General features: G+C 48.6%; 1 protein-coding gene across 1 annotated transcript in view; it reads right to left on the bottom strand.

Moving 5' to 3' along the window:
- Positions 1-19,456, bottom strand: part of als2b (alsin Rho guanine nucleotide exchange factor ALS2 b) — a 296,702-nt gene that overhangs the window by 98,304 nt on the left and 178,942 nt on the right. Inside the window, 3 exon segments of the mRNA XM_072481260.1 lie at positions 7,418-7,546; positions 16,111-16,242; positions 17,449-17,611. Coding sequence (XP_072337361.1) covers positions 7,418-7,546; positions 16,111-16,242; positions 17,449-17,611 — 424 coding nt within the window.

The raw sequence follows: 19,456 nt of genomic DNA, 5'->3' as shown, positions 1-19,456 counted from the left end.
GACTTACGGAAGTATTATGGGGGGAACAAAAGAGCTAGATCTGGATCTAACGGGGGAGGGGAATAGGGTTGCTGCTGCATTGGCCGAGGGGGAACTGAAAACGGAAGAGGTGGTCGGGGCGGGGGTTCCCTGTCTGGGAGACTGGAGGGTGCGGGAGGCGCGGGCACGGGACTGGCCTAAAATAGGAGATGGCTAGTCGGCGGGTGAGAAGCCCCCCAATCTGGCTGATCACGTGGAATGTGAGGGGCCTAAATGGGCCGGTTAAGAGGGCCCGAGTGTTCGTGCACTTAAAGGGACTGAAGGCAGACGTGGTCATGCTTCAGAAGACACATCTGAAGGTGGCAGATCAGGTCAGGTTAAGGAACAGATGGGTAGGACAGGTATTCCATTCGCTGGATGCGAAGAATAGAGGGGTGGCAATACTGGTGGGGAAGCGGGTGTCGTTTGAGGCCAAGAACATAGTAGCGGACAATGGAGGTCGATACGTGATGGTGAGCAGTAGGTTGCAGGGGATGTGGGTGGTATTGGTAAATTTATACGCCCCAAACTGAGACGATGCTGGATTCATGAAGCGCATGTTGGGGCGTATTCCGGACCTGGAGGTAGGAAGCTTGATAATGGGTGGGGATTTCAACACGGTGTTGGACCCCGCACTGGATCGCTCCAGATCTAGGACCGGAAAGAGGCCGGCTGTGGCCAAGGTGCTTAGGGGGATTATGGAACAGATGGGGGGAGTGGATCCGTGGAGATTTGCCAGACCTTTGACCAGAGAATGTTCTTTTTTCTCCCACATACAAAAAGCCTACTCCAGGATAGATTTTTTTTGTTCTGGGCAGGGCATTGATCCCGAAAGTGGAGGGAACAGAGTATTCGGCCATAGCACTGGGTGGAACTAGAGTTGGGAGAGCAGAGGGACCAACGCCCGTTGTGGCAGTTGGATGTGGGACTGCTGGCAGACAAGGAAGTGTACGTGGGTGCATTGAAAGGTATTTGGAGGCCAACGACAACGGGGAGGTGCAGGTGGGAGTAGTATGGGAGGCGCTGAAGGCGGTGGTCAGGGGAGAGTTAATCTCCATTAGGGCTCATAGGGGGAAGAGAGAGGGCAGGGAAAGGGAGAGGTTAGTGGGGGAGATTTTAAGAGTGGACAGGAGATACGCAGAGGCCCCTGAAGAGGGACTACTCGGAGAGGCGCAGTCTCCAGACGGAGTTCGACCTGTTGACCACAGGGAAGGCAGAGGCACAGTGGAGGAAGGTACAGGGGGCGACGTACGAGTACGGGGAGAAGGCGAGCCGGATGCTGGCACATCAGCTCCGTAAGAGGATGGCAGCGAGGGAGATAGGTGGAGTCAAGGATGGCAGGGTAACTACAGTGGAGTGCGGTGAAAGTAAATGAGGCATTCAAGGCCTTCTATGAGGAGCTGTACAGATCCCAGCCCCCAGCGGGAGAAGAGGGGATGCGACAATTCTTGGACCAACTGAGGTTCCCGAGGGTGGAGGAGCAGGAGGTGACTGGTTTGGGGGCGCCAATTGGGTTGGAGGAGCTGATTAGAGGACTGGGGAGCATGCAGGCAGGGAAGGCCCTGGGACCGGATGGGTTCCCGGTTGAGTTCTCTAGGAAGTACGTAGACCTGTAGCCCCGCTGCTGGTGAGGACTTTCAACGAGGCAAGGGAGGGGGGGACCCTGCCCCCGACAATGTCGGAGGCGATGATCTCTTTGATCCTGAAGTGGGATAAGGACCCACTGCAATGTGGGTCGTACAGGCCGATCTCGCTCCTCAACGTGGATGCTAAGTTGCTGGCAAAAGTGCGGGCCACGAGGATCGAAGACTGTATCCCGGAGTTGATTCATGAGGACCAGACAGGATTTGTAAAGGGCAGGCAGCTAAACACCAATGTGCGGAGGCTCCTAAACGTGATTATGATGCCATCGGTGGAGGGAGAGGCGGAGATAGTGGCAGCTATGGACGCGGAGAAGGCCTTTGACCGAGTAGAGTGGGAGTATCTCTGGGAAGTGTTGCGGAGGTTTGGGTTCGGGGGAGGGTTTATTAGCTGGGTCAAGCTCCTATATAGAGCCCCGGTGGCCAGTGTGGTTACGAATCGGCGGAGGTCGGAGTATTTTCCGCTGTATCGAGGGACGAGGCAGGGGTGCCCCCTGTCCCCCCTGTTGTTTGCATTAGCAATTGAACCTTTGGCCATGGCATTAAGGGAGTCCAGGAAATGAAGGGGGGTGGTCCGAGGGAGAGAGAAGCATCGAGTGTCGCTGTACGCAGACGACCTGTTGTTGTATGTGGCGGATCCAGTGGAGGGGATGGTGGAGGTCATGCAGAGTCTAAGGGAGTTTGGGGACTTTTTGGGCTATAAGCTCAATGTAGGGAAAAGTGAGCTCTTCGTGGTGCATCCAGGGGACCAGGGAAGAGGGATAGACGACCTACCGTTGAGGAGGGCGGAAAGGAGCTTTCGGTACTTGGGGATCCAGGTAGCTAGGAGCTAGGGGGCCCTGCACAAACTTAATTTGACGCGGCTGGTGGAGCAGATGGAGGAAGACTTCAAACGATGGGACATGTTGCCACTCTCGCCAGCGGGCAGAGGACAGTCGATTAAAATGGTGGTCCTCCCGAGGTTTCTTTTTGTATTCCAGTGCCTTCCAATTGTGATCACCAAGGCCTTTTTTAAGAGGGTAGGCAGGAGCATTACGGGTTTTGTGTGGGCGAATAAGACCCCAAGGGTAAGGAGGGGGTTCCTGGAGCGCAGTAGAGATAGAGGAGGGCTGGCGTTGCCGAATCTGGGTGGCTACTACTGGGCAGCCAATGTGGCGATGTTCCGTAAGTGGGTGATGGAGGGAGAGGGGGCGGCATGGAAGAGGTTGGAGATGGCGTCCTGCAAAGGAACGAGCCTGGGGGCACTGGTGACGGCACCGCTGCCGCTCTCGCCGACAAGGTACACCGCGAGTCCGGTGGTGGCGGCAACGCTAAAGATCTGGGGCAGTGGAGATGACACAGGGGTGCGATGGGAGTCTCGGTGTGGTCCCCGATCAGGGGTAACCATCGGTTTGTCCCAGGAAGGATAGACGGGGGGGTTTCATAGCTGGCATCGGGCAGGGATTAGAAGAATGGGAGACCTGTTCATTGATGGGACGTTTGCGAGCCTAGGGGCGCTGGAGGAGAAGTTTGGGCTACCCCCGAGAAACGCGTTCAGGTACATGCAAGTGAGGGCGTTTGTGAGGCGACAGGTGAGGGAATTTCCATTGCTCCCGGCACAGGGGACTCAGGACAGGGTGATTTCGGGTGTATGGGTCGGAGAGGGCAAGGTGTCGGCGATATACCAGGAGATGAAAGAAGGGGGGGTGGCTTTGGTAGAGGAGTTGAAGGGTAAATGGGAGGAGGAGCTGGGGGAGGAGATTGAAGAGGGTCTGTGGCTGATGCCCCGAGTAGGGTTAATTCCTCTGCCTCATGTGCCAGGCTTAGCCTGATACAATTTAAGGTTGTTCACAGAGCGCACATGACAGGGGCAAGGCGGAGTAGGTTCTTTGGGATGGAGGACAGATGTGGGAGATGCTCAGGAAGCCCGGCGAACCATGCCCATATGTTTTGGTCATGCCCGGCACTGGATGGGTTCTGGAGGGGTGTTGCGAGAACTATATCTAAGGTGGTGAAAGTCCAGGTCAAGCCAAGTTGGGGGCTAGCACTATTTGGAGTGGCGGACGAGCCGGGAGTGCAGGAGGCGAAAGAGGCCGGCATTCTGGCCTTTGCGTCCCTGGTAGCCTGGCGAAGGATCTTGTTAGTGTGGAAAGATGCGAAGCCCCCCAGTGTGGAAGCCTGGATAAATGACATGGCAGGGTTCATCAAGTTGGAGAGGATAAAGTTTGCCTTGAGAGGGTCTGTGCAGGGGTTCTCCAGGCGGTGGCAACCGTTCCTAGACTATCTCGCGGAGCGTTAGATAAAGTTCGGTCAGCAGCAGCAACCCGGGAAAGGGGGGGGGGGGGGTTTCCTGGGGCACTTGAGCAAGAAAATACATAAATGTCCAGGAAACTTGATACGTGCGGGAGGAATCCAATGTACAAAGTTCTGTATTATGTTGATTTGATATGTTTATGTCTTGCTATGCGACTTTTCTTTTATTTTTGTAATGTGGGGGGGGGGGGGGTTTGTATGGTTGAAAATTTTGTTGAAAAATTCTTAATAAACATATTTTTTTTAAAAATCTTTTTTTTTTTTTTAAAGAAGATGGCCCCGATTCCAGAAGTGGCGATATTTGGTGTGTCAGAAGACCCGGGAGTCCAGGGGGCAAGAGAGGCCTACATTTTGGCCTTTGCCTCCTGGTAGCCTGGGGATGTATTTTGTTGGAATGGAGGGACTCGGAGCCACCAAAGCAAGGGGTTTGGTGAACGACCTGGCGGAGCTCCTAAGGTTGGAGAAAAGGCTGGCAGCACGGTAGCAGAGTGTACAAAGAACTATACAGCACAGGAACAGCTGTTCGGCCCTCCAAGCCTGTGCCGACCATGGTACCTGCCTAAACTAAAACAGTATGCACTTACGGAGTCCATATCCTTCCATTCCCACCCCATTCATGTATTTGTCTAGATGCTGCTTAAATGCCGCTAACCTACCTGCTCCCACCACCTCTCCAGGCAGCGCGTTCCAGAGATATACCACCCTCTGTAAAAACGTGCCTTGCACATCGGTCCTAAACTTTTCCCCACACACTTCAAACCTTTGTCCCCTAGTACTTGACTTTCCTACCCTAGAAAAGAGCATCTGACTATCCACTCTGTCCATGCCACTCAATCTTGCAGACCTCTACCAGGTCACCTCTCAACCTCCGTCTTTCTAGTGAGAACAGACAGAGTTTATCTAACCACTCCTCATAGCTAATGCCCTCCATACCAGTCAACATCCTAGTAAACCGCTTTTGTACCCTTCCAAAGCATCCATATCCTTCTAGCAGTGTGGTGACCAGAACTGTAGACAATATTCCAAATGAGGCCTAACTAAGGTCCTGTACAGCTGCAACATGACTTGCCAATTTTTATATTCAATGCCCCGACAGTGGTTAGCATTGTTGCTTCACAGCGCCAGGGTCCCAGGTTCGATTCCCGGTTTGGGTCACTGTCTGTGTGGAGTCTGCACGTTCTCCCCGTCTCTGTATGGGTTTCCTCCGGGTGCTCAGCTTTCCTCCCACAAGTCCCAAAAGACGTGCTGTTAGGTGGATTGAACATTCTGAATTCTGCCTCCGTGTACCCGAACAGGTGCCGGAGTGTGGCGATTAGGGGCTTTTCACAGTAACTTCATTGCAGTGTTCATGTGCTACTTATGACAATAAAGATTATTATAATTATAATTAAGTTCACCTTAAGAGGGTCAGTTGATGGGTTTGCCCAGAGATGGAAGCCATTCATTGACTTTTCCTGGGGAGGTTGGGGCGTTTGGGTAGTTATTTATTTATTATGCGATTTCTATTTGTTCTTATTCTAGTGTTGGTTTGTGTTTAATGTTCATGCAAATGCCTTAATTAAAAAATGTTTTTTTAAATGAATATATTACCCCCCCCCCCCCCCCCCCCCCGCGCCACACATCTCCATGAGCCCTCACCTTGCCAATTAACCTTGTGTGGCAATTTATCAAGTGCCTTTTGAAAATACTTTGAATGCCTTGCACTCAAAGTCAGACAGAGCAGTTTATGCAATGACACTGCTCACAGGGCTGTTTCAATCCAGTTGGTGGATTCAAGCAAAAGTGTCTTTCGTTTTATTCATTTACAGGATGTGGGCGTTACTGCAACGCCAACATTTTTTACCCGCCCTGAATTAGGGAGATAAATAATTGGTTTATTGAAAAATTATTATGGTCGTCTGGTTTGTGATGAATTGTGATGATGATACAAATAAAACAAGACAATTAAAGCAAAAATAATGTAACTAAAGGATTGCACAGTTTTTAAACATTTAAATGTAAAAATTATTACAACACCTTGCAAAATGCAGGTCGCCTTAATTTATAGAGTAAAAGTGAAAGCTCTACTGCACTCATTTGCCCTCGAGGTGGCGGCGAGCTGCCTTCTTGAACCGTTGCAGTCACGTGGTGTAGGTCTGGTAACACAATGGCTAGCACAGTCGCTTCACAGCGTCAGGGACCCGGGATCAATTCCCGGCTTGGGTCACTACCCGTGCGTAGTCTGCACGTTCTCCCCTTGTCTGCGTGGGTTTCCTCCGGATGCTCCGGTTTCCTCCCACAAGTCCCGAAAGACACGCTTGTTAGGTGAATTGGACATTCTGAATTCTCCGTGTACCCTAACAGGCGTTGGAGTGTGGTGACTAGGGGCTTTTCACAGTAACTTCATTGCAGTATTAATGTGAGCCTATTTGTGACACTAATAAAGATTATTATTATTAGGTACATCCACAGTGCTGTTAGGGAGGGATATTGATACCACGAATTTGACCCAATTCGGTCAATGGCTCCTGGTGACCCACAACGAGAGGAGGGGGAACTGTGGCCAGTTTTGCTGATCGATTGGCAAAGTTGTGAATGGGGGAGGAGTCACGGGACAGCAAAAAAGGACAAAGCATGTTGGCCTGTGGTGAGGTGGTAAGTCAAACTCACTAATTTTAAATGAGGTGCAGGAAAAAATGAAGTGTTTGAGGACCTTGGTTTCTTAATCACAATGAGTGGTTTGAAGTGAAATGAGTTGTGTTTTGATTGTGACCATTAATCGGTACATTCTTGTTGTCAGTAAAATAAAGCTATCATAGAATTTACAGTGCAGAAGGAGGCCATTCGGCCCATCGAGTCTGCACCGGCTCTTGGAAAGAGCACCCTACCCAAGGTCAACACCTCCACATGATCCCCATAACCCAGTAACCCCACCCAACACTAAGGGCGGGGAGCATTGCAGATTTCAAATACCCCTCATGTAAAAAAGGGTCAAGTTAGTGTCTCCTGTCCTCATAATTTAACCTTTTAATCTTCATCATCATTCCAGTGAATGATACTGCACTGTAGCATCTCCAAGGCTAAAATATCCTTCCCGAGGTACCACGTAACAGAGCCCAAAACTGAATGCAGGGTTTCCAGATGGGGTCCACAACCAAGCTCCTGTCACAATGATACTGGGACTTACAGGAGTGGCTCAAGAGGATCTCCATCCAAATTTGGCCCAAAATGCAGCAAGTGCTGCAGCTCAGCAGACCCACACTGTAGGGCACAGGTTGGGCATGGGAGGGAATCGGAGAGGCAGGAATTAATTCTTCTGCTCTAAAGCTGCCACAAACAGAAAAAGGTCTCATTGTCCAGGATCAAAATGAGGTAAAAACTGCATCGCCGGAGTATCGCATTACAACTGAGCAACCCACCCAATCACCCCCCACCCACCCCAAGTTAATGACCGACCTTTCCCCTTTCTCCCCTTTGGATGGTCTCACCTGAGCGTGAACTAGCGCATCATTGAAGAGGATAAACCAGTTAATGGAGAATCTGCCAGCGTGCTGCAGCGTCAATCCCCGGTTGCTGCTCTCACATATGAGACGGCGTTCCGGCTTCCTCAGGGAATCCTTGGCAGGAAAAGAACAGACTGATGTTATTGCAACGGGGGTTAGCACCAGGAATAAGTTCGGTCCGCCTGCATCCAGAAATGGACTGATACCATCTCTCACCCAAAATATTGCAACATAATCCACAGGACTCATCAGATTGGAGCCCCACTGAATCATGACAGTGGGGATAAACCTAAAAACATGCCACCCCAGTATTAGTCGGTGTTTTCATCTCCCTTCCTCCTGAGCACCAGTAAGCAAATGAAAGTTAATGTTTCCAATAGCATAACACTGTCTCAATTAGATTTTTATTAACTTGTTACTTGATACTTGAACATCGCTGTAAAAGAGATATATATTTATAGAATCATAGATTGTCGAAGCTTTCTGTCTTTCACTCATCAGGTCAAATGCAAGAAAGTCAAATTTCAAATGATCACAACAATATATACTACAAGAAAACAAGGGTTCTGATTGGTTGGCAAGTCAAACCAGGCATTGCCTTGGAGAAAGCAACAGGAAACTATAGGCTCACCAAGCTCCAAGGTAATTCAAAAAAGACACAAGGCTTGAACGTATTCCTTTTGTTTACAGAGAACAGGTCCTATTGTGTACGAATGTATGTCACTTCCAGCAAGTGCCAATGGGCCACATTACAAGCGTGACTGATTATCTTAAATTGGTTGTTAGCATAGCGATTAATGCACTCAGGATTGTTCAGCAAATTCCCCATTGCTCTTTCCATTGCAATGCCGTGGCTAATTCAGAAAAAAAGCAACATGATAACCAATCAGCAACTCTTTTCTCCTGTAGTATATATTGTTGTGATTGTTTACAATTTGTCATTTTACGTCTTTGCATCTTGGATTTGTCCTGATGAGTGCAAGATGAAAAACTTCAGCCACATGCCTCTCTTCCCAGCAATAAATTTTATACCAACCCACCCGACAGAGAACTCAGATTCACAATTTAAAGGACTTTGGTTTTGAAAAAAATCCTTGCTTTTATTTTTTTACAAAACAAAAAACCTTTTACTCTCCTTTTCTAAAGTAACAGCAGTGCACCGTCTTCATCTCTCAAATCAGCAGAAAATTCAGATTGGCTTTGGCGATGGGGGTGGGGCAGAGGTCTGGAATGCACTGTCTGTGAGTGTGGTAGAGACAGATTCACACAGCAAGTGGTTAGCATCTGGAATGCACTGTCTGAGAGTGTGGTGGAGACAGATTCACACAGCGAGTGGTTAGGATCTGGAATGCACGGTCTGGAGTGTGGTAGAGACAGATTCACACAGCGAGTGGTTAGGATCTGGAATGCACTGTCTGAGAGTGTGGTGGAGACAGATTCACACAGCGAGTGGTTAGGATCTGGAATGTACTGTCTGAGAGTGTGGTGGAGACAGATTCACACAGCGAGTGGTTAGGATCTGGAATGTACTGTCTGAGAGTGTGGTGGAGACAGATTCACACAGCGAGTGGTTAGGATCTGGAATGTACTGTCTGTGAGTGTGGTGGAGACAGATTCACCCAGTGAGTGGTTAGGATCTGGAATGCACTGTCTGTGAGTATGGTAGAGACAGATTCATGTGAGGTTTTCAAGAGGGAATTATTATCTGAAAAGGAAAAGCATTGCTCATTTGGAAAGCCAGTACAGGCACCATGGGCTGAACAACCCCTTGTGCTGCTGAGTTCTGAGATTTTCCGTTAGTTGTCAAGGACAAAGGTGACTGGGTTGTGGTGGATGGGAAGTTGGTGCGTGGGGACAGTGCAGGTTCACGTTGTAGTAGACTTCTCAAAAATGTATAACAGAAGTGTGAGGGAGGGGGAGGTGGATGCAATATAAAGTGGGATGGGGCAATAAAATGTATTTCAAGATTACAAATACATCTTCAAAATTAGTTTGTTTCAAAACAAAGTAAGTTGGGAGAATTGCACCAGCTCTGGGGTACTCCAATGTTGTACATTACCTCGTCCATCAGAAATGGCAGTGACACTTTTGGGAGTAATTATCCACACTAGAGATGATGTCAAAGCTATTGAAAATAACATTTGGAACAGTTTGTGTGTATTTCAAGTCCCATATTAACTGCTGGCCTTGCTTCAAAAAATAAATTTAGAGTACGCAATTCATTTTTTTTCCAATTAAGGGGCAATTTAGGGTGGCCAATCCACCTAACCTTTGAGATCCATGCAAACACGGGAGAATGTGCAAACTCCACACGGTCAGTGACCAGGGGCAGGATCAAACCCAGGTCCTCAGTGCTAACCACTGCGCCACCGTGCTGCCCAACCTCTCTGCTTTTTGAATGTGTGGCCTGTATCCCTTGTAAGTCTCGAGGAATCTTACCTCTGAGCCACTCATGGCTGTCTCGCAGAGTTAAGTTTTGATGTCTGGGAAACAAAATGTGTTTGTGGAAAATGCCTCTTTACTGTGAGTACAGGTCAATATTGTAACACCCTGTGCTGACATCATTCACACGTAATGGCTGTCACACTAAAGGACAAACAGTGATGCATCTTTGTTCAGTGGTAACGTGCCGGGGTATTATTATTCACCTCTCCTTCCCCTCCTGAAGACTCACACCCTTACTGTGAGTCTTCAGGAGGGGAAACCTTCCTTCACAAGTAAGATACTCAGTCACTTGGCTCTGATGACCTTCCTGCACAAGCTGGACAGCAAGCAGGCTATCCAGGGCAGACAGTGACATGATGGTGATGCTGATGATGACCATTGTTGTAAGAACCCACCTGGTTCACTAATGTGAAGGGAAGGAAATCTGCCGTTCTTCTCTGGTCTCACCTACACATAACTCTTAAACGCCTTCTGAAATGGAGGGTAATTAGGGACAGCCATTAAATGCTGCCACTGCCAGCGATGCCCACATCCTGTAAATGAATTTTAAAAAGCTCTTCACCATGGTAGAGGTGGACGGGAGAACGGGAATTACGACTTAGCTGGACCCTGCTGTAATTTTCAGCCATTCACCTCTCCACAGTGAATAGAAATGGGACTACCCCCTCCATGGACTTTGCTCTCCTTCCCATCATGGGAACATGGGGAAAAGGTAGACTGCTGGTGGAGATCTTGAATTACACCCGGACATCTCAGGTTTGACCGATGCACTTATGCACGGTCCTCACCAACAGATCTATAACCGGCAGACTGACACAGTCTACGCACTTCACACTGAGATTTGAATTTGGTTATAATTTTACAATATCGAAGGCAATCAAGGCGATGGCAGGATTTACATAGATTGATCGTTGTGAAGGCAGCTTAAGTTAGCAGGGGCGAGTTTTCGTTATCTTGGGATACAAGTGGCGTAGTTGGGCTCAGCTGCACAAGTTGAATTTGGCGCGGGTGGCGGAGGGAATGCAGGCGGATTTTAAGATGTGTTGCCATTGTCGTTGGTTGGTCGGATCCAGATGGTAAAGATGAAAATGTTGCTTAAGTTTTGGTTTGTGTTCCAGAACCTCCCCATCTTTGTGCCCAAATCCTTTTTGAGGAAGGTGAACGGGATAATTGAGGTTCGTGTGGACGGGTAAGGCTCCACGGGCTAGGAGGGTATTCGTGGAAAGGGATCGATGGAGGGGTTTCAGAGGTGAAGAATAGGCGTGTGCATGTGCGTTGGGGTATGTTTTGGGAGTGTTTGAGGTCAAGAGGGTTTTGGACGGGATTTGCAGATGTGGGGCTGGATTCTCCGTCCCGCTGCACCACATTTCTGTTTCAGTACACAAGTGGGATGCTCCATTGACGGGATGGTCAATGGGGTTTCTCATTGTGGGGCAGCCCCACGGCGTCGGGAAACCCCCGGGCTGCCGGCAAAATGGAACATCCCGCCGGCAGAGAATCCAGCCCATGATGTCAAAGACTTTGGGAGTAATGATAGCTCAGAGTCCCGAGGTGGCGATATTTGGAGTGTCGGAGGATCTGAGAGTGCAGGTGGGGAGAGAGGCTAATGGATTGGCCTTTGCCTCCATGATAGCCTGGAGACGGGTTTTATTGGCCTGGTGGGACTCTGAGCCGCCAAGCGTTGACGTGCGTGAGTGATTTTGGTAGAGTTCTTGCGCTTAGAGAAGATCAAGTTCACCCTTAGTGGAGAAGAGCAGGGATTCACCTCGAAGTGGAAGCTACTCACCGACTTCTTTAAGGAGTAAGGGGGGGGGGTCTTTTTTCAGTTCAGGTTAAAGGTTAAAAGGGGGGGGCGGGCAGGCACTGGGGTGGCAGCGAGCACAGTGGGGACGGGGAGGGAAAGAGAATTGGTGGGGGGTTGCAGGGATGTTTTGATTGTTTGTTGTTGCCGCAGTTGGTTTTTCTGTTTTTTCTTCTTTGTTAAGTACATATTTGAAAAGTGCCCCCAATAAAATGTTTTTCAGTTTATTTGCATCTCCTGCCGACAATGGGAGTCAGTGTGAGGGAATCGGATATATTGCCACATTTACAGAATCAACACTCCTCTACACCCAGCTTGGATTTTAGTTCCTAGGTAAAGCCTTGTACACATTTCCCACCGACCCCAAGATCACCACCAACTTGTGGAGGAATTTATTCCTTTTCCCACACAAAGTACTCAGTGAGAATGCGACTGGCAGTTAGGGATCACGTTTTAGAGGCTGACTGACACTAGGCAAGATTGAGGCACTTGTGAAGCAGTCTGACCGAGAAGCCCTAGAGCCAGAGAAGTCAGTAGATGGCAGGCTCCGCCCCACCACACTTGACTGAGTTTGACCCAAGCCCAGAGATGTAATTCGGCCTCAACCCCTTCTCCACATCACAATCTTTACTCCGTGCAGTAACATTTTAATGCAAGACATAGGAATGGCTGCATAATTTAAAAGCAGTTCAGAAAGAGTACAGTGCTCAATGTTAATCACAGCAAACGCAAGCCATAACATCCTCCAAGCATACTTCAATATGTTAAGAAGCTGCCAAACACAAGGATGAAAAGGGCAGGGATGGAACGCAACTTAACTTACCTGGTTGGAGTCAGCACTAGTCAGGTCTCCTCTAAGGCAGTATTAACACAGGAAACAAAGTCTAGGGAAGGGGTGTTGCATTCTCATCAAGCACATCTTTCATGATAAGCCACACAAAAAATTGTTTCCATATATACTTATACTCACAGCAGAAAAATGTCTTGTCAGAAAAGCCTAAAAAAAGTTAAACTCATATTAACCCTTGCAATGCTGAAGCAGGAAACACAAGATGTTTCACATACACAACAACAAACACAAAGCATGAAAGGGAAAAAAACTGCCTTTATGGTTTGGGTTCAATTCAGGCCTTTGACCTGCCCTGGTAGCCACAGTATTAATGTGGCTAGTCCAGTTCAGTTTCTGGTCAATGGTAATCCCAAGATGTTGATTGTGGGGGATTCAACAATGGTAATGCCATTGAATGTCAAGAGGCGATGGTTAGATCCTCTCCTGTAGGAGATGGGTCATTGCCTGACATTTGTGTGCAAAGAATGTAACTTGCCACAAGTCAGCCCAAGCCTAGATATTGTCCAGGTCTTGCTGCATTTAGACACGGACTGCTTCATTGTCTGAGGAGTCGCGAATGGTGCTGAACATTGTGCAGTCATCCACAAACATTCCACTTCTGACCTTATGATGGAAGGCAGGTCATTGATGAAGCAGCTGAAGATGGTTGGGCCTAGGACACTAACCTGAGGGACGCCTGCAGTGATGTCCTGGAGCCGAGATGATTGACCTCCAACCGCCACAACCATCTTTCTTTGTGCCATGTGTGACTCCAACCAGCGGAGAGTTTCCCCCTGATTCCCACTGACTCCAGTTTAGCGAGGGCTCTTTGATCGAAAACTGGTTTTGTATTATTTTGGACTGACTTCTAAACAATTGGTATATATAGACCAACATTCAATTAACCTTTTTGATTATTTTATCCTTGTTCTTGACATTTTAACAATTGATGCACCCAGACTCCCCAAGTCTCTTATGCGTCCACTGTTTCTCACTTTTGGCCAGTTAGGAAGGCCCCTGATCGCAGCATATTTTGAATTGGGGCGGCAAGGTGGTACAGTGGTTAACACTGCTGCCTACGGTGCTGAGGACCCGGGTTCGATCCTGGCCCCGGGTCACTGTCCGTTTGGAGTTTGCACATCCTCCCAGTGTCTGCGTGGGTTTTGCCCCCACAACCCAAAGATGTGCAGGTTAGGTGGATTGGCCATGCTAAATTGCCCCTTAATTGGGAAAAAAAATAATTGGGTACTGTAAATTTTTATTTTTAGAAAGTGTATTGAATTTACTAATATCTCTCTGCAATGTTATGCTCTACCTACACTGCTTCCACCATCTGCAAACTTGGATGTGTGGCTATCCAGTCCTTTAAGTCACTGGCAAAGCCCCAACACAGATCCTGGTGTGATCCAACCTGCCAATTACATTACCTGCCTATTATCCTTACTTGGACTCCTGTAGTTTGGCCAATTATTTGTTTTCAGCTTCGTGAGCTGAAGCTAGTAATTAGAGGGACAGAAGTCTAAATAAAGATATTCCACTGTCCACCACTTTAGCCACCTCCTCTGATCACATTTGTCAGGAAAGATCAATGCCCCCGCTACTATGCATGTGAGACACTTCTGGAAAGAAAAGGCATTGAAATGAACAGACCACACACAAAGAATATTTAGAGGGAACATTGGGCATGACATATCATTCACAAAATCGTGCTAGCTTGCTCTGAGCAAATGAAAATATTCATGGTCTTCAATCTTACTATCCTTAATTATAGTCACTAGTCAATTGGTAGTAGTAGATGCAAAGCTGGCAGACGTGGTGCTCTCTAAACTCAAAACCCAGGATTCGCCAGATCGAGGGCTGGATAAAGGGCCATGCTATTATTAAATCATGGAAACTAGGGAGTGCTCGGTTACATGGGCCAAATATAGAAGCAGTACAATGCTTTCCTTCAGTGGCTATGTTACAGAAATGCTTCACGAAGAGTCATTCACAGATCAGTTCCGACTTTGCGTGCAATTTATACTCCTCCAATACCCTGGAAACAGAATGTTACCAGGGTTCAATTTACTTCTGGCACAAGCATTTCTTGTTTCATACCATGATGGTTTCCAGTAACATTAATTAATTAAAAAAAAATTTCGAGTACCCAATTCATTTTTTTTCCAATTAAGAGGCAATTTAGCATGGCCCATCCACCTACCCTGCACATTTTTTGGGTTGTGGGGCGAATCCCACGCAAACACGGGGAGAATGGGCAGCACAAGTGATTAGTACTGTGGCTTCACAGCGCCAGGGTCACTGTCTGCACGTTCGCCCCTTGTCTGCGTAGGTTTCCTCCGGGTGTTCCGGTTTCCTCCCACAATCCAAAGACGTGCAGGTTAGGTGGATTGGCCATGATAAATTGTCCTTTGTGACCAAAAAAAGGTTGGAGGGGGTATTGGGTTATGGGGATAGGGCACAAGTGGGTCGGTGCAGATTCGATGGGCCGGTGCAGACTCGACGGGCCGAATGGCCTCCTTCAGCACTGTATGTTCTATGAATGTGCAAACTCCACAGACAGTGACCCAGAGCCGGGATCGAACCTGGGACCTCAGCGCCGTGAGGCAGCAGTGCTACCCACTGCACCACCGTGCTGCCCTCAGTAACATTAATTTAACCATTATCAGCCCACACTGTGGATCCACTCTCACTCACCCATCCCATCACCAATCCCATTTTCACTCACCCATTCCATTCTAATTCCAATCCCACTCACGCATTACCTGTCCCACTTGCCCATCCCAATGCCTCACCCATCCCACCGTGACAGGTCCATCCCATCGCAATGCCAATCCCACTCAAACTGGCTCATTCTAACCCAATGCAACCCGACGTTCCCAACGCCAACTTCACTCCTAACCCAGACTCAGGTGCCAGGGGGATGAAAGCAGCGTCTGACTATTAAATCAGCCCAATAGCTCATTTAAATATCATGCTGGGCAATGCGAGTCGGGTGACTCGTGATCGGGCCGGCACAGAGCTCGATTTGGGGCTCACGGGGGGCTGAATCAGGCCCCTTTTTTAAAAAAACAAATGTTAAATTTAATATTTAAAATCTCCAAGAGTCATTTGAAATTTGTGCTCCCAACGTCAGTGCACATACTTTCTCATTATAAAATACAAATTGCAAATTGTTGTGATAGCTTGTCCAAGTTTCCCTTTGGGATTTGGACAGCCTGGCAATTGCCACCGACCATATCATAACACAACCAATGCCAATCCCATGCTCCCAACCTGATGCCAATCCCATACATCCATCCAACAAATTACCACAATGTGTTGCAAAATAGAAACTGCATGTGAGAGCGAATATGATCCACATGTAAACAGCAAGATAGCCAGCAAACAAACAAGCAAGAGAGCGAGAGATAGTGAGTGAAAGAGTGCAAGGGCTTGCACAAAGTAGGCAGCAAAACAGAGACCGGCAGAGTAAAAGAGATGTAAATATGTGCCAGGCTGAGGTCCCAGAATGATTATAAGAGCAGCACATAAGTCAAGAGATGGCATCAAGCACTTTCCAAGTCTACGGTTTTGTATTCCGAATGCAATTAATAGATGGCATACCGTCATTTTCCCTGGGAATGTTTTCCAGAAACTGTAGGTGTATTCTGCCTCTTTGCGCTTTTTCTTCAGATATTGGCCAAGTGCTTCACACTGACAGCTGACTTCCTGCAGCTTGTAGTATTCCTTGGAGACCTGCCACAGGATCCAAAGCAGGACAGAGTTACCCCATTCAATTCTACATCCAACTCCTCCCCACCTGCACCCATCCCATGCAATGGTGTTCAAAAATTCTATTTCTAGTTCTCAACAGCACTGACAAAGAGTCATCCAGACTTGAAACTCTGCTCTCTCCACAGATGCCGTCAGATCTGCTGCTGTTGCCCAGTATTTGCTGTTTTTGTCACCCAATCCAATCCCACACCCCCATTCCCTGGAAGATCCCACCCAAATCTAATCCCACATTCCCTGGAATATCCCACCCAAATCCAATCCCACATTCTCTGGAATATCCCACCCAAATCTAATCCCACTCACACATTCTCTGCAATATCTCACCACCTTGCCAGACCAAAACTGCGCAGACTGTCTGATTCATATCCATCAATACTGCACTGAAATATAGGCCTGGATTACGTGCTTAACTCATTAGTGGGACTTGGATGCACAGCCCAAGTCAGGGGGGAGGGAGGTGCCCTGGTTGTTAAATTCAGTGCTGTTTATTGGAGCTTGCTCCGCACAGGCCACAGCGCCGCCTACCTTACGGCTGTTACGGCAATTCAAAGTGATGGGGTTTGATTGCGACAGACCTTGGGATTCGTCCCAAGGTTGTGAAGAGGTGCTATATAAATGCAAGCTCTTTTCCTCCCTCTACATAGAGAGACAAATTGACAGTCGCTCAGGAATGCCAAGCAATTAACTTTGCAGATATAACCATTCATCGTCATCCCAACGTGACTGCGGACACCTGGTTCACTGCCATCTTCAGGATAAGATTCTGATCCATCAGGAAGAGGTGATCATGGTCTTTGCTTCCTGAGTGTGTTAATGAAATCACTGAACGCTTGAAAAAACACAATGAGTTCGAGGCTGCATGCGGGTTTACTGGCTCGGCGGCAATTACCCAACATAGCACTGCCGGGGAGGGGTGACCACCATCAAGAGCTCCCAGCCCAGTGCCAGTCATTCATTTCCATCCCACCACTGCCATGACGGCGCTCTCACCACTGCACTGACGACGCATTTACAACAAAGGCTTCACCCATCATCAGTTGGTGAAATGAGGGGCCAGTTACAGGTCAGCAGAAAGTTACACTTCCATCACAGGCCTGCCAAGCTGGCCACCTGAAGGTGAAAAATATGAAAGAACAGAGGAGGTGGCCAGCACAAAATGTCACTTACCACCTCGAAACAGGTTGCAAGTTTGAGCAGCACGCGGGCATACTCATGCAGGTGCCTGATGGGCATGTAGAAGAGGATGTGCAAGAGGTCAGCAGCATGGATACTCTCATCAGTCACTTCGGACAACTGCTGGAGGGTCTGCAGGTTTCTATTGAGAAGCTCCCTGTGTAAAATATACAAAACAACCACACTTATTTCAGAGCACTGTACAAGCTTTAACTTATTAAGTCAAGTCGCCACAGTCCCAGATGACCGTAGGCTGCTTTCCCCTTTGAGGTGGGGGGGGGGAAAAAGAGAGAAAGAGAGCTGACAGATGGTGATTTAACCCGAGGGTCACCAAACCTCAGGCGAGAGGCAAGGTTGAGAAGGTGGGGCCTTCATGAATAACCTCAGCCGGTATGGGAATTGAACCCAAGCTATTGCTGAGCAAACCTACTGCCCCATATTACTTCACCCGAGGGATGCACGCAGCAAGAGGCACCACCTCATAGGCACCTTTAATTTAATAATTTTTGTCACAAGTAGGCTTACATTAACACTGAAATGAAGTTACTGTGAAAAGCCCCTAGTGACCACATTCCGGCACCTGTCCAGTTACACGGAGGGAGAATTCAGAATGTCCAAATTACCTAATAACACGTCTTTCGGGACTGGTGGGAAGAAACGGGAGCACCCGGAGGAAACCCGCGCACACACGGGGAGAACATGCAGACTGCACACAGACAGTGACCCAAGCCGGGAATCGAACCTGGGACCCTGGAGCTGTGAAGCAACAGTGCTACCTGTGGGAAGAGAAAAGTATTTCACAGGACATTGTGACTTAAAAAGCGCGGGAGCTGCGAGTCGGAGCGGAGATTTAAAAAGCGCGGGAGCTGCGAGTCGGAGCGGAGATTTAAAAAGCGCGGGAGCTGCGAGTCGGAGCGGAGATTTAAAAAGCGCGGGAGCTGCGAGTCGGAGCGGAGATTTAAAAAGCGCGGGAGCTGCGAGTCGGAGCGGAGATTTAAAAAGCGCGGGAGCTGCGAGTCGGAGCGGAGATTTGAAAAGCACGGGAGCTGCGAGTCGGAGTGGAGATTTAAAAAGAGCAGGAGCTGCGAGTCGGAGCGGAGATTTAAAAAGAGCAGGAGCTGCGAGTCGGAGCGGAGATTTAAAAAGAGCAGGAGCTGCGAGTCGGAGCGGAGATTTAAAAAGAGCGGGAGCTGCGAGTCGGAGCGGAGATTTAAAAAGCGCGAGAGCTGCGAGTCGGAGCGGAGATTTTAAAAGAGCGGGAGCTGGTAGTCGGAGTGGAGATTTAAAAAGCGCGGGAGCTGCGAGTCGGAGCGGAGATTTAAAAAGCGCGGGAGCTGCGAGTCGGAGCGGAGATTTAAAAAGCGCGGGAGCTGCGAGTCGGAGCGGAGATTTAAAAAGCGCGGGAGCTGCGAGTCGGAGCGGAGATTTAAAAAGCGCGGGAGCTGCGAGTCGGAGCGGAGATTTGAAAAGCACGGGAGCTGCGAGTCGGAGTGGAGATTTAAAAAGAGCAGGAGCTGCGAGTCGGAGCGGAGATTTAAAAAGAGCAGGAGCTGCGAGTCGGAGCGGAGATTTAAAAAGAGCGGGAGCTGCGAGTCGGAGCGGAGATTTAAAAAGCGCGAGAGCTGCGAGTCGGAGCGGAGATTTTAAAAGAGCGGGAGCTGGTAGTCGGAGTGGAGATTTAAAAAGCGCGGGAGCTGCGAGTCAGAGCGGAGATTTAAAAAGCACGGGAGCTGCGAGTCGGTGCGGAGATTTAAAAAGAGCAGGAGCTGCGAGTCGAAGCGGAGATTTAAAAAGATCGCGGCCTAGTTTTGGGAGCCGTTCGGAGGAAGAGCAGCAGTCTCTGTCAGGGAGAGAACCTGAGAACATCTAAGACCCTCAGGAGGTAAGAAGGTAAGTAAGTGATTTTTACTCATTTTTACTTTTATTACCTTTTCAAATTGTGTGTGTGGGGGGAGGGGGAAACTGAAGTGACATCACAGAAAAGCTGTGACCCGAGTGGCTG

This window comes from Scyliorhinus torazame, chromosome 2 (assembly GCF_047496885.1).
Source record: "Scyliorhinus torazame isolate Kashiwa2021f chromosome 2, sScyTor2.1, whole genome shotgun sequence".
NCBI classification, from domain to species: Eukaryota; Metazoa; Chordata; class Chondrichthyes; order Carcharhiniformes; family Scyliorhinidae; genus Scyliorhinus; species Scyliorhinus torazame.
Note: the sequence above shows the minus strand (reverse complement) of the source record. Positions and strands in the feature narration are given on the sequence as shown.